General features: G+C 35.7%; 1 protein-coding gene across 5 annotated transcripts in view; it reads right to left on the reverse strand.

Annotated features, from left to right (window-relative positions):
- Positions 1 to 2,323: 2,323 nt before the first annotated feature.
- Positions 2,324 to 16,232, reverse strand: part of LOC128571599 (phosphatidylinositol 3-kinase catalytic subunit type 3) — a 189,703-nt gene continuing 175,794 nt past the window's right edge. For 4 of the 5 annotated variants that reach the window (XM_053571132.1, XM_053571131.1, XM_053571134.1 and 1 more), the window contains 2 exons: positions 14,791 to 14,916; positions 2,324 to 2,602 (listed from right to left, as the gene is read on the reverse strand). In XM_053571132.1, coding sequence (XP_053427107.1) covers positions 2,588 to 2,602; positions 14,791 to 14,916 — 141 coding nt within the window. In that variant the 3' untranslated portion in view covers positions 2,324 to 2,587. Of the gene's footprint in view, positions 2,603 to 14,790; positions 14,917 to 16,232 lie in introns of those variants that run through there. The other variant, XR_008375934.1, reaches the window with a different exon arrangement.

Raw genomic sequence — 16,232 nt, forward strand, 5'->3', positions numbered from 1 at the left:
TTAATGCAAACATTATTTATTTAGCTCTCTATAAATATACTACTATCTATGCAAAGCTGTGTGAAGATTATAAAGATGAGTAAGATGTAATGGCTTTACAATTAATTAAAACAAAGATTATGGCCAAAGAGTCAACTCCGACCATGCCCAGTTGTTTATGTATTTCCTATGGCTCCACTTACATACAACTAAGCAGGGATGATATGCTGCCACCAAGACCATATGTGTCCTAAACATAAAAATACTTACTTTCTTGGCCCTTTACTGAAAAAAGATGCCAATCCCTAAAATAGGAGATGCAAGTATAACAAAAATACTGAACTTTGCTAAATGTCAATTAAAAAGTTGTAAGTAATTCCAGGAGCTTAAGAAGGGGAGAGATCACTTTCAATAACATTTTTTAGAAAAAAAAAAAAAAAAATGGAGACAGTATCTATTGAAAAAGCACTAGAAGAAGGAGCATGAAGAAGGGTTAAAAACTTCTGAGGAATAAAAAAATGACATAAATAAGTGAAAGAAAGGAAAAATAAGCCAGAGGATGGAGTCTGCCAATTATTTTAGGCACAAACTCTCTTAATATGATTTACAAAGGTCTTTTCATCTTTACTGCTTTTCTAATCTGGTTATGTTTTATACAAATCATATTCCACATGCCACTAGGATTTCTCTTAATTATATGCTTGCTTTGCAGCTGGTAACCCCACTCTACAGAGGCAGGCTCAGAGACAGAAATTTAGTGACAAATAAACATTATAATTAATGGCATTATCTGAAACTGTGCCACAATTTAACCTTTCTTATCTGTCACTTGATATTTAAAAATTTAGCACCAAAAGAATGAGATCTTTTCTTCTGAGACAAAATTACATGACTGTATATTAACCTGAAAAAAAAAAAAAAGAAAATACTCTGATTCTTTCAGACAGAGTCTTACTATATATGTTGCCCTGAGTAGAGGCATCACAGGGCAACAGCAACCTCAAACTCCTGGATTTAAGGGATTCTCTTATCTCAGGCTCCCAAGTAGCTGGGACTACAGGTGTCCGCCACAATGCTGGGCTTTTTTTGTTGTTGTAGTTGTTGTTGTTTAGCAGACCCGGGCCAGTATGGAACCCGCCAGCCCTGGTGTATTTGGCTAGCGCCCTAATCACTGAGCTACGGGCACCGAGCCTAACCTGCAAATATTATATTGTGTTGCTCACCTCATCGCATTATGTTCCTTTCTCCCAAAGTTCCATAGGCAAAAAAAACTAGATAGACTAGTAGGACTTCTAGTCTTAAAGGCAAAAAAATAGTTCCCTTTGATCAGAAAGAATGTAATTAAGAAAAATCTACATTAATAGATCTAAGTGAGCTATTTCAAACGTGTTTTTGAAAACCAAGTTTGCATCAAAAAATAATTTACTGTTAAGAAGAATTTATATCATCTTACACGAATATGTATAAATATTTTATGTTCAATACTAACATCTGTGGGCATATTACCTTTTGGCCAGTTAGCCAGTGTGAACCTCAAACAGCCAATTCCCCAAGTGGCTGACTGGGCCTCAATTAAAAATAGAGCCAAATGGCCATTTGCTAACTACAATCACCACTTGTATGTTTGCCTAACTTTGAGACTTCTCATAACCTGAACTAACCAATATGTGTGGCCTCCTCAACCAATCAAAACTCAGCTGTGTCAACCAGTCAGAACTAATAATTTTGACATTTCCATTTGCATACATGAACTTTATTGGGAACCTTGGGTGGGGATTTTCTCTATAAAAGCCAAAACCTCCCTTTATTCCCTGGAAGACACCTTAATTTTACACCAAAGGCTATGTCTACCTGGTTTGCAAACTGTTCACTAGAATAAAGTCTCTGTCCTCCAAATTCCTTTTGAGAAATTTTGTTCATATCAGATAGCTACATTTTCATATTCTACTTACTAACAACCTAGGATAACTGTAAACCATAGTCTTCATTAAAACAATATAGGAGAAAATGTTTTTTTTTTTTTCAAAATAGGAACAATTCCTGAATTGTAAAAGAATGAGCCAGACCACGTAAAAAATTTAAGTAAAACTTTAAATGTGTAAACTAGGCAAAAACAAATAACAAACAAAAGTGGGGCAGGGACTTGTAAGAGAAAGAAGGAGGGAGAAGAAAACAAACAAAAAACTCATCCAAACTGAGATAATTAATCCAAATTCATGTAACTGCTGTACTGAGGTAAAGTGGGAAAAAATGACATTTTAAACTCAAAGCCTGAAATGCTGTACTATTTCAACATATAATTCCTTTAAAATTCCCATGATATGTACATAATCCTGGAATAAACTTCTTACTTCTTACCTTATTAACAATGAATACATTTGAAAATAAATATATAAAGTATCTCAAAACAAACCCTTTAAGATAATATTTAAGCAATGACATCTAAAGAAATGGAATTCAGGGACCATGTAACATTCAGAAAATAATGTTATCTTGAAGGTTAACTTTTCCCTTCCCTGCTGGGTACTCTGAAGTCTTCATAATACACAGGTTGCTTCTAAAGTAGTTTTGTTATTGAGCCAAAGATCTTGATGGAATAATCTCAATTTCATTTTCTCCAGTACTACAAAAAGTAAAAACAAATAAACAGAAAACAATTTACTTCACTGTTCACAAGGAAAGATAAACAATAGAGTCTACAGTTTTAAAAGACTTCTATTATTTCTATTAAAAAGTGAAGGAATTACTGTGCTAGATGCCATCAGGGGGCTGCAATTAACTACAATATGCCTTAAAAATCAGTTTATATGAGAAAATATTTAGGGGACAGGGTGTTTGCTGACTCAAGCATAACACAATTATTATGTGGTAAGCAAAAAAAACATCAGCACGTGAAAGGCAAAATTTCTACTGAATTCCATAGTTATTAGAAGATTAATATTATAAGTAGCATGCTTAATTCCACATTTTTTAGAGAGGCTGTGAAAACCTACAGCTTCATGGAAAAAGCCCAAGTGCCCATCGATCCACAAATGGATTAATAAATTGTGGTATATGTACACCATGGAATACTATGCAGCCTTAAAGAAAGATGGAGACTTTACCTCTTTCATGTTTACATGGATGGAGCTGGAACATATTCTTCTTAGTAAAGTATCTCAAGAATGGAAGAAAAAGTATCCAATGTACTCAGTCCTACTATAAAACTAATTTATGGCTTTCATATGAAAGCTATAACCCAGTTATAACCTAAGAATATGGGGAAGGGGGAGAGGGAGAGGAGGGAGGGGAGGATGGGCGGAGGGAGGGTGATTGGTGGGATTACACTTACGGTGCATCTTTCAAGGGTACACGTGAAACTTAGTAAATGTAGAATATAAATGTCTTAACACAATAACTAAGAAAATGCCAGGAAGGCTATGTTAACCAGTGTGATGCAAATATGTCAAATGGTCTATAAACCAGTGTATGGTGCCCCATGATCGCATTAATGTACACAGCTATGATTTAATTAAAAAAACAAAAAAAACCCTGTAGCTTATTCCACAGAGTGTACCCACGTCATTCCAGAAATGGTCTGGAAATCAAATCAAAGGAAGTAGTCCTAAAAGAACAAGAGAGGCCCACTGAAGAGCTATTTTGGGATCAACACAGTCAACAGTGTTGAATACTGACACAGACAGTAGAAATAAAAGAAACAAAGATTTCTTCCTTTGGGTGAATATACATTGAGTCATCCATACCTCATGTGCCCTTTTTGTTTAATAAGATTCATGCTTATATTATCTTCAAGGAATTATGAACGCTGTTCATGGGTAACAAAACTAACTTTCTATGAACTTCACCTCATTATGACTCTCAGAGAAAAAGTGAAGGAAATAAATTTTGTTGACAAGTATGTCTGAGTATGTGTAGATATATGTGTACATGAAGAAACGTGAAAACTGCCAGCATGCTGACTGCTTCTAATCTGATGTGATTTAAATCAACAATTCTAGAAAGAATACGGCAAGATTTATTTTCAATCCTAATAAAAATAGTGTAAAAATACTTTACACTTTAAGAAGCAATTCAGGTATTTTTATTAAAGGTAATATCAGAGAAAATAAAAATAAACTTCTTGAGGAAATGGACATTGGCATTCATATAAAACATCATCCATTTACTTGGTGCCTAGTACGTGCTAGAAAGTGGTTCCAGTTCTGTTGGAGGTCTCAAAGATACTTAAACTGTATGAGGACTAAATTAGTATACACAGAGTCATAACACACATACATGCACACACTTACAATTTTGGCAAATGGGTAGGGAACTCATCCCAGGCAAGGAGCACAGGGATATTACTTGTATGGGGGAGAGGGATACTGGCTGTGAGGAATTATCATCAGATCTACAAAGTAGGTTCTTTTTTGAAGGCTGTTGGAAGATGATGAAGGTTGAAAATGCAGGTAAAAACCACATTGTGAAGGGTCCATACTGATATACTAGGATGTCTAAATAGCCTAGAATTAAATGGGAAGCAATTAAAAACTTGTGTGTATTTATGTATGTTTGTATGTGTGAAAAAAAAATGCTGCTACTGAACAGATGGTCTTTAGTTACAGGCAAACCTTGTTTTATCATGTTTCACTTCACTGTATTTTGCAGATACTGCACTTTTTTATAAACTGAAGGTGTGTAGCAACCCTGCCTTGAGTGAGTCTATTGGCACCATTTTTCCAATAGCAGGTGCTCACTTTGTGTGTCATACTTGGTAAGTATTGCAGTATTTCAAACCTTTTTATTATTATCGTATCTGTCACGATTATCTGTGATCAGTGATTTTGATGTTACTATTCCAATTGTTTAGACGTGCCACAAACCTCGTTCACAGAAGATGGCAAATTTAATCGATGCAGTGTGTGTTCTGACAGCTTCCCTGACCAGCCATTTCCCCATCTCTCTTCCTCTCCTTGGGCCTCCCTATGCCCTAAGACACAATATTGTTGAAATCAGGCCAATTAAGAAACCTACAATGACCTCCAATTATTCAAGTAAAAGTCCTATGACCCGCTTTATTGCAGTAGTCTGGAATAGAACCTTTAATTATCTTCTACATATGCCTGTAAACTAAGAAAGCTTTGAGACAGCCTGTAAACTAAGAAAGCTTTGGTCCATTATTTCACTTCCAAAAAACATAGTCAACAGTGTCCTTTCTGATTCATCTGTGCAAGTTTCAACTTGCTCAGCTTATCGGTGTTGCTGGGTGGGCTTCATTTGTTTGTCCATATTTTATGCTTCTTGATTTTTGTGTATCTCAATACTTTTGTAATGATCCATTACATGTATACCTCACAATGTCTGTGTCTACTGTATAGCAGAGCCAGTACTAAAATATTTAACTCCTTGTACATATGAGGAGTTTTTGTTAAAAAGTTTGATAGGAGAAAAAAATCAACAGTTAGTATAAAACTATCTTTCTACAAGCAGTTAATAAAACAAACACAGGGCGGCTCCCGTGGCTCAAATGAGTAAGGCGCCGGCCCCATATACCGGAGGTGGCAGGTTCAAACCCAACCCCAGCCAAAAAATAAATAAGTAAATAAGACAAACACAAGTAAACCTTACCAACGATGATATTCAAATATCTAATATCCTTCTTTAGAGAAGATAGGAAATTAAATGTGTATGATTGAGAATTAAACTGCAGGGCATTATAGCTGAAAATTACAGGGCATTTTGTTGACTGGCTGCTATTACAATAATTAATCTTAAGACCTGAAAACATTTGTCATACAGCAAGTGACTGTATTATAATATTTGCTTTTTAAAGTATCACAGGTTTTAATGGGTAGCTGTGTAGCAATTATAACTGCAGTTCAACCAGACAGCACAGGTGGGTAAATGAAATTCAAGGCTAGTTTTGGCCGATGTGCAAAATAAATGTTATCCCATATTTATCCTGTTTATCTTGGGTTAACTGTTCGCAGTGACTCTTTTTATATATCATACACTCGTGGCTATTTGCCCAGCTGATTTTATTTTTCCTTTAATGGTTAAAAGATTAAGGAAATAAAACTTAAAGAATCGCACGGCACCTGTGGCTCAAGGAATAGGGCGCCGGCCTCATAGACCCGGGGTGGCGGGTTCAAGCCCAGCCCCGGCCGAAACTGCAAAAAAAAACCCCCAAAACCCTTAAAGAATCATTTTCTAAATTTACAAGTAAATTTTTAAGAACTCACTATTCACAACAAAAACTATTCATGCCTAATAAACTGAAGCTTAGAAGCATACATAGAAGTTATTTAGTAACTAGTGTCTATTTTTACAAACCAGGAGTTGGGTTTGAATCTGAGCTTTGTCACAGATCAGCCTTAGTTTTTTCATCTATAAAACAAAACCATACTTCACAAGTGTGAGAATTAAACGAGGTGATGCCAAGAAAGCACTTTCCTTAATTCCTAGTACATTTAAATGTTCAATAGTCTGTTATCATTGTTGTTTCATTGCCATTGTTGTTGTCATTCCTCCCAGAACAATCTAAACAAATTAGAACTAAATCTGGGACACAAAAAGTGGTAGGAAATAATTTTGGACTACTTACAAATTATGGTGTTATATTATTTAAGCTACTCATAGAAGAATCGCCTAGCTCTTTAGAAAATTATTTACTAAATTACAAAAAAAAATGGTTTTAGAGAAGAATTATTTCTATTTGATCACATAATTCCATTTTTTGTTTTGTTCAATGAAGTATTTTACACTGCTATTCTTCATTCTTAAGGGTAAAATGAAGCCCATATGAGAGAAATCCAGAAATAACGCACTATTCTCTTATTTTTAAACATCATTTTGCATTTATAAAATAGGATGAAACCTAATGTTCCAAACAAATTTTAGTTATTATACAAATAGTCAACGCTGTTCAAAGTGGCAAAATAAGGGCCACAAAATATAAAGGGAGACTGCCTGAATTAGTCAAACTGAGCAACATTACCTTTTTGGCTCTGTACCTATCTATGCAGGGGTATCCTACCTTTTTATTTCTCTGCTATACACTGCTTGAATAAGAGGTGCCTGGGCCACACGCTAAATACACAAACACTAAAGAAAGCTGATTTGCAAAAACACCCCAAAACTACGTACATACTTTTCATGCTATCCAACACCACAGATAATCAAATAAAGGGCTCACAAAATTAGCATGCACCCTCAAGCTGCAAGTTGGACACCCCTGTATGAGTATTCAAGGCTATGTAGTTTTCAACCATATGAGAAAACTGTATGGAAAAGTAAGGCACGTAAGTAAACGAGACTTAAAACTACAAAACATTCCATGTTTTCCAGTCTAACTTGAAAGAGGGATCATGAAAAGGAAAAGATGTTCAATTTGCAAAGACAAATTATATACATATAATTTGAATATATGTATATATATTTATATACATATATATGTGTTTAAAAACATATAGAGGAGGAGGCAAAAATGGTCACTAAAAGAAAAAAATCAGGGTAGTATGAATAACATTATAAAAAGACACACATAGATCTGTACTTAGATTTAACATATGAGTACTAGTAATGCATTAAATCTACAACAGTTTAGTTCTATTGTATCTACATATTTACATATCTGTGGTGCAGCTAAAGGCTAAAGGTCAACTTAATATTTGCAGCAGAAAATAATTAACTTGTGAACTGGGGGGGTTTATCAACATTTTGACTATTAAGGCCAATTATGTGTTTATTAGGAGAGGGTATATTCTCATTATAAATTTAAGGTATAATTTATTTTTTACTTATCTGTTCTCTTACAAGTAGTACTCAAAATACTACTACTGGTATGGTTATGAAGACTTTAAATAAAATTAATAAAGAAAAAAGTAAAGAAAAAAAATCTAGTGTCTAGTAATTTTCCTTTCCCACAATGGTTATTACCTGATGTATGGCCCTTAAACAGAGCTAGCTTTGTTAAGGCAACATAAAAGTTCAAACATCAAATAAAGTTCAACAGACATACATTATGGTATACTTAAGACTATATGGAGTAGGGTCCGTAAGTACATCTAAACATCTACCATTGTTATTAATACATTTACTACTGTTACAAAGGCTTAAAAACAAAAACAAAATTGCACTGACCCATAAAATATTGACTTTCATATAACCGATATCAAATAGAAGTGTTAATACTAGCACGGGTACTGACTTCTTGACTGTCAAAGGTTTATGTGATTAAGCACATCAACCTAATACAACTAAGGTTATGCACAGTCTGGACACAATGTGTGTTCATTACCTAGGAAAAGAAAAACATAAAATAAAACCCAACAAACAAACAAACAAACAAAATAAATAAATAAATGGAGAAATGCGCTCACATGGCTTTAGTTCCCCAATTCTGAACACCAAGGGAGTCATTCACTGACCTAGAATATTGTCTTGTCACGAAGATGAGAGAGTACAGTAGTGACAGTGAATCACCCTATTCTGGGCTCAGGTGCTAAAGTCAGTACATAAGGCAGAACAGGAAGATGAACAAATCAAATTACCCAAGAAAAGCCCTAGGTTAAAGGCACATGGTCTTTAAGAATATGTCACTACAGATTCATGTGCCCTTTTGACCTATGATTACCTGCTTGAACATCACAGGTACTAAGTAAGGATTCTTGCTAAAAAGATGGACGGCATGATTTGTTCCTAGTACCTGGAACTGGATCTTAGGTAAAGGTCCTGAACCCAATCTAGTCTTACTTTTTAAAAGTCTGCAAAAAAGGTATTTCTAGTTCTAGTTAATCTGCCAAAATTCAATTAATGAGATTTAATGTGTATTAAGACTAATGGAAATCACATCCTTTTCTCTAGACTTTTACTATCAATAAATAAACAGAGGGGCAAACAGGAAAAGGACTGCAGTGAGACAGACTACCCCTGAAAGGCCTATATAACCCAAACTATGTGAACCTTTACCTTGCCTGTGTAGACAAGGCTAGAAAGTCCTTTAAAGATCATTTCAGCAGAGAGAAGAATTACAATGATGCAATTTCAAAGACAATGATCTAAAGAAATGTGTTTTTCAGAGGAAAATTTGCACCACTAATGGGTGCTAGGCAACAAATAGCGCAGTGTTAACTCTCTACCCTTCCTTAGGAATTTCATGATGAAAGAAAACAAGCCTTGTTAGCATCTTGACATAATAGTTGTATCTAGCAATTCTTAGTCTCCTTTTGGAATTTAATTTCTTTTCTGCTGAAATAACTATAGTTTTTGTTAGTGTGTATCTAACTCTCATTTTCTTTAAAAAACTTGGTCCTACAACCCATAATAATTAATGCAAATGCACTAAAATTACCTTAAATCAATTAGCAATATTGTGTCATTATAATAAATGCTATGAGTGACAAAAAAATGGATGTTAGTCATTAGCATCTGAGTGCCTGTGTGATTTATTAGTATCAATACCTGAACAATATACACAGAAATGTGAGTTTAAAAGGAAAATTAGCTTCCCCAGAGACAAGAGCTATGCTTCTATAATTTTGTAATTTGAAAAGACTTATATGAAGCTAAGACTTTTTAAGTATCCCAGATAAAATTCAATACCTGAGCAAGTTCCAATAAAATTAAATATCCTTAGTTAACTCTTATTTTAATAATTTTTTCAAATGGAGGATAGTAAGAGTACAGATGACATATTTTAGCAGACCCAAAGAACAGCATGAAAATTTTCAAGTTTGTCTTTTAGCATATGGAATTTGGGATTCTAGGAAAGAGAACCTGAATTTGATAAGCTAAGAAATAACTTTTTGTATGGTTAATATTTTTCATCTATAAAATAGGGATAACACAAAATACCAAAACACACGTGTATGCTTAGAGTAAGGATTATGTATTAAAAGATGGGGAAGCACTATATGAATAAAATGCCAAATAAATAACGATGCTTTTATTGTTTCAGTCACTGTGCTTATTATAAAATGGAGAGGGGAGATATGATCTAAAAACGTTATCTACACAGATATTCTTTTTTTTTTTTTTTTTTGTAGAGACAGAGTCTCACTTTATGGCCCTCGGTAGAGTGCCATGGCATCACACAGCTCACAGCAACCTCCAACTCCTGGGCTTAAGCGATTCTCTTGCCCCAGCCTCCTGAGTAGCTGGGACTACAGGCGCCCGCCACAACGCCTGGCTATTTTTTGGTTGCAGTTTGGCCGGGGCCGGGTTTGAACCCGCCACCCTCGGTATATGGGGCCGGCGCCTCACCGACTGAGCCACAGGCGCCGCCCGACACACAGATATTCTAATGCTGCATTAAACTTCCACTTTTACCAGTCTAAGATGATAATAATCTTTACATTACTGGAATCATTCAGATATTTGTTCTCATCTCTTATTATATGTTCTATAACCTTGCCTTTCTACACTATCTTGTTATCATGAAACTATCCTAGTCCAAAAGAGCTTGTAACAACAAAAGCGAAAATAATATTAATTAGCTATCCAGGATTTCTATATCTTACCTACTATTTCAATGAAGAACTAGAAAATAGGAACCTAAGAAACAGACAATATTTCTTTCCAAGAATTATAATCGTCTGTTAATGTTTATAAAATGATCTCTTCAATGTCTAAATTGAGAGTATGCCCATCTCTATTATCAATTCATTTCATCCCTTCCGTATTCATATTTTCTCTATGAACAGAAGGTATACACCAATAACTCAAAAGAGTTCTCCACAACTTTCACAATTTAACCATCCCTACGAAGGAGGGAGGCAAATCTGGGGGGAGGCAAATTTCATCTACTAAACCTTGTGAGTCAATATTAACTTCATGATAAGCAATTAAGCTTTCTGCATCTCAGAGATTAGATCTATGTCAAAAAAGGATGTTAGTTTTACTTCAATATCAGTCATTTTATAGATGCACTAAAGATAGATGAGGCCCAGAGACTTTGGTAAACCAAGGTCCACGCCTCAGGATGGGCGTGACATGACCTTAAATGCAGCCTTTTGACTGAGTCCAAATTTTATAGAACAAATCCTTTTATTGAAAGGGGCGTAGCAGAGAAAGATGAAGTTTTTCTTGCCTCCTTTGATGCTTAAAAAAGAACCATCTTGAAATTAGAAGGCTGTAGATTCCCTCCCCTTCAGGCTCTTTCTCTCTTCCATCTTTAATACATACACTGTTTTAAGAAAAACAGTCCTACTGCTAGATCCACTAGCAAAATGGGCATCTCATGCAAATTAACAATAGAATTTCAAAATGAGACTACTTAAATAAAGTATGCCACTTGTTCATTTTAGAGAACTTGAAGGCTCCAAATTTAAGCAGCAGCATATTAGGTTGAGTGCCAGCTAAACCTTAAAGCATGCCACACTTAATTCTTTTCTTCATGCATATGTAACCCTTTCCTTCCATCAAGAGGTAGAATCTATTTCTTCTCCCTATGAATTTGGGCTGTCCTCGGGACTTATTTTAGGATGGCTGCTGCTTCTGCTTTCACATACTCTCAGGAAATCAGTGACCATGCTGCCTAGCACCAGCTCAGGCTGCAGTCCTAAAGGGTGAGAAAAGAAAGACAGTCCATGCAAAGGAGAACTAAACTGAGAAAAGAGAGACAGTCCATGCAAAGGAGAACTAAACTGACAGAACTGTGAGGGAAGCTTTGTTGGACCTTCTACAAAAATCCAACCACCAGCTGAATACAGATGAATGAGTGAACCCAACTAACATTACAGGAAACAATTGTAGCTGGGCTCTGGCCACAGTCCTGATTTACAAATCTTAAGAAATAATAAATCATTATTGTTTTTTAAGCTAATGATTTTGGGGTTGCTTATATAGCTATAAATATCTGAAATAAGGTGTGAGGGCAGAAGCACGAATTCCAAGTCTGGGTTTTTTTTTTTTTAGCTCCATTACATATTGTAATTGCTGAGGAAAGAAGGGAGAAAAACAGAATCTGCAAGTATAGAATAAGGATGAGGAAAATCCATGAAGGCCAAAAATTCATACACTTACAGATAGGAATGGAGCAAGATTAAAAAAAAAAAAAAAAGACCAACTATAATAGGTAAATCCCCTATTATAGAAATGCAAAGACAGAGAGATTAAGAGTTTCTGACCTCAAGCACATTGTAACTAGTTGAGCTTAAAAAGGAAAAATAAGGTGTATATATAGAGAGAGAGACAGATGATAACAGGATTGTGTGGGCTGTGGCCAGAAAAGATTCACAGATACATAACATAATATAGTGATAAGCAAGATACTGGTTTCAAAACTACTGGATATAGGAGTCAAAAGACTTGGGTTCTATTCTTGGTTCTGCTCTTCATTAGTCACATAATGTTAAGTAAGTAAAGTAAAGTCCTGTTTGGACTTTTTTCCCCCATATAGCTATAAATACTTTCCTATGCTATGTGTAGAACCAGACTGACTAGCTGGTTAACTCTGACAAGTCACTGATCTACTATTTGAGTCACCATTTGCTTTTGAGAAATGATTGGTTAGAATTAATGGCCCATGAAGCAGACCCTGAAGTGGCCCTTGTAATAAAAATATGATTAAGGTCGATGTTCAGGGAAAAGAAACTTTTTGTTATGCCAGAAAAAGAGTATATGCTAAAATTTAGAAGTTGTAATTCCTTTATATTCATTAGATTTTTTTCTAAGTATACAAGGCATTGTACAGTTACTAGGTGAGTAAAAAGCCTAGTCTTTAGGAAGTTTACATTTTATGAGTTACAAGGCTATCCAGATTATCTATAATAGAGTCCAAATCATAAGCGTAATTCATAATAAATGTATAAAGTATCGTGGGAATTCAGAGAAAGACGAATCTATGTAGCATTAAGAATAGTTTTTGGAGTGCCCAGAAGCAGCATATGCTGCCTGTAATCTTAGCACTCTGGGAGGCCAAGATGGGTGGACTGCTTGAGGTCAGGAGTTCAAGTTCAGCCTGAGTAAAATGAGACTCTGTCTCTACTAAAAATAGAAAAACTAAACAGGCCTTGTGGCAGATGCTTGTAGTCCCAGTTACTAAGGAGGTTGAGATAAGAGGATCTCTTAAACCCAAGAGTTTGAGGCTGCTATAAGCTGTGACACCACAGCACTCTACCAGGGTGAATGAGTGAGACTCTCTCTCAGAAAAAAAAAAAAAAAAAAAGAACAACAAAAGAACAACTCTTGGAGGATAGGTTGCATTTTGGCGTACGGAAGTCTACAGAACATGCATTATTAAGAAGATGGATATTCTGGGCTAAAGAAATGGTAGCAGCAAAACAGTCATTAAGACAAAAAAGAAAAAAAAATATTCAGGGAAAAAGAGTATTAGGGAACAGCTTGGACAGTAGCAGAGACTACAACCTTCTGAAAGGCCTGGAGTTGCCCGAGATCAGACTTCACTGTTAGGTAATGGTGAAACCCTGTACACATTTAAATTTATAAAAAGCCAGCAAGGTAAAACATTATTTTATAAAAAATATTGCTGATTGTAATATTTAGAATGCTTGAAAACGATTTAAACATGAAAAAGAATAATGGGCTCAGCCCCTGAAGGGCAGTGGTTATGGCGCCTACCCCATACACCGGAGCTGGCTGGTTCAAACCCAGCCTGGGCCTGCTAAAACAACGACAACTACAACAAAAATATAGCTGGGCGTTATGGTGGGCGCCTGTAGTCCCAGCTACATGGGAGGCTGAGGCAAGACAATTGTTTAAGCCCAAGAGTTTGAGGTTGCTGTGAGCTGTGATGCCATAGCAAGCTGTGATGCCATAGCACGCTACTGAAGGTGACATAGTGAGACTGTCTCAAAAAAAAAAAAAAAAAGGAAGAAGAAGAATGAAGAGCTTTAATTATCCAAAGTATTATAAAGTTTATAAAGAAGAACACAAAGACTGGATAAAACGGATCAAAGACGCCAATAAGACGTGGTGACATCTGCATACTGGCTGAGAGAGAAGTTAAAACAGACACTTAGATCATTGTGAATGTGTAAAGTCAGGAAGGAGTTCACAACGACAGAATGCTAGCATGTGCGAGAAGAAATCAACTTATGATTTTTGTTTGCTAACCATTTTCACAATCACCTTCATTATGTCATTCATAAATAAAACAGGTTTTAAATCTACGGTTGACCATCACAGACTAGCATGAAAAGGTTTTCCCTCAGTGGTTCTCAACCTTCCTAATGCCACAACCCTTTCTTTAATATAGTTCCTGATGTTGTGGTGACCCCCAACCATAAATTATTTTCATTGCTACTTCGTAACTGTAATTTTGCTACTGTTATGAATCGTAATGTAAATATCTGATATGCAGGATGATCTTAGGTGACCCCTGTGAAAGAGTCATTTGATCCCCAAAGGGTCACGACCTACAGGTTGAGAACCGCTGCCTTACATATTTGTAGATACTGTTAACAACAAGTGTATGTATAGCCCTTTCAGTGTATGGAGATAAGTGCTTTTCTTAGCTCCTAGACTACTATGTTAGCACTTCTCTGTCTACCAAAACCCAAAAAGTATCTGAGTCTCATTTGTCAAGGTCTGTGCTAGATCCTAAATCATTCTCAAGAATTTATAATCACCACTGTCCACAAAATACAATAATACCTATGTTAACTGCAAATTTAGTCTTTACTAGATGCCTTAGAGTTAATAATGCATAAAACATGATTTACTTCCACTGGCTAACAAGATGTCAAACAGGCTAACCAAAAAACAGAAACGATACCAATTTGGCAGGAGGAAAATGTGGCTCTCAGTGGACTCTGGGGTAGTAGATACATGGAGAAGGTGAGAAAGATGTACTGTCCTCAGAGAACTTACCTGAGCAAACTTGTGAATCTGTTCTACCACTGCAGCGAACAGAGCGTGGACGCTTTCATCAATCAGACTCTGCATGTAATGCACGGCCTCTTCATCTGACAGGTCTAGACGGAATTTATCCTGAACCTACAGGATAAGAGTCTGTTAGTCTTAATGAAGAAAAGTAGGGACACGTTAAAACTTTAATATAAACTAAAAAATAAATTCTCAGCTAGGTATAGTGGCTCACACCTGTAATCCTAGGTGTGCCGAAGTGGAAGGATTACTTGAGGCAAGGAGTTCAAGACCAGCCTGAGCAACACGGTGAGACCCTACCTCCACAAAAAAAAAAAAAAAAAAAAAAAAAAAAATTAGCCTACAGCTGCTCAGGAGGTTGAAGCAGGAGGATCTCTTGAGCCCAGGCACTGGAGGCTGCAGTGAGCTATAATTATGCTACTGCATTCTAGCCCAGGTATCAGTCAACAAGGGGAGAAGAAAAAAATCTTTAAAATTATAGACCCCTTTAACTAGTACTTTGCAAGGATATAGGAAAACTCCATAGGACAGGAGATATTGTAACAAGATTTAGTTTCTTTTGCCAGTGATTGACATACTTCCTGTTCTTGCGCAGACTGTGAAGGTAAAGGAGAATATTAATTTAATCCCACTTTGCTACATTTTCTTCAAGCCACATTGTCTTTATTCTTTGGATCTTGTAATTCCTATTGATTTATCTTTAAAATTAGTGAATCCTTCTAATGCCATATCCAATCTGCTATTAAGTTTATCCAGCTAATATTTCATTTTAGCTACTGGAATTTTCATTTTGTTCTTTCTTCTTCCTAGTTTTTCTCTTTTGGTGTTCCCATCTGTTCAGTTTATTATGCATTTACTTTCCCTTAAGACCATGAACATTTGTAACAGTTGTTTTAAAGTTCTTTCCTGGTGGTTGCAGGATCTACACCACCCCTGGGTATATTTCCACCGAATGTTTTTCTTTTTTTAATTGACATTGTGTCACATTTTTCTGTTTCTTCACATATCTAGTAACTTTTAAAATTAGATAATGGATATTCTGAACGATATATTATAGAGGCTCTAAATTCTTTTGTGTTCCTGTGAAGATTCATTCTATCAGGCTTAACTTGGCTAAAATCAAATCCAAAATGTGTCTTCCCTGTGATGGACCATAGTTGAAAACTCTGCTCTTTTCTTTAAGCTTCATGCTGCTGCTTCCCTCTTTTTTGGGACTGTGGGTTCTTGGAAAAATTTTTTATTTAGCTGGGAAAGATGAGGGCTCACTTTCTCCTTTCCAGAATTTCTTTACTAATTTCCTGCTATTGCACCAGCTCAAAACTCTAATCTTTTACACATTATCAATATGTTTATACCCAAAAGTATCTGGAAAGTACCTTCAAGGAAAAGTTACAAACTTGAGAATCACATCCTCTGCTGTTCACATC

Source organism: Nycticebus coucang, chromosome 19 (genome assembly GCF_027406575.1).
Source record: "Nycticebus coucang isolate mNycCou1 chromosome 19, mNycCou1.pri, whole genome shotgun sequence".
Taxonomy (NCBI): Eukaryota; Metazoa; Chordata; class Mammalia; order Primates; family Lorisidae; genus Nycticebus; species Nycticebus coucang.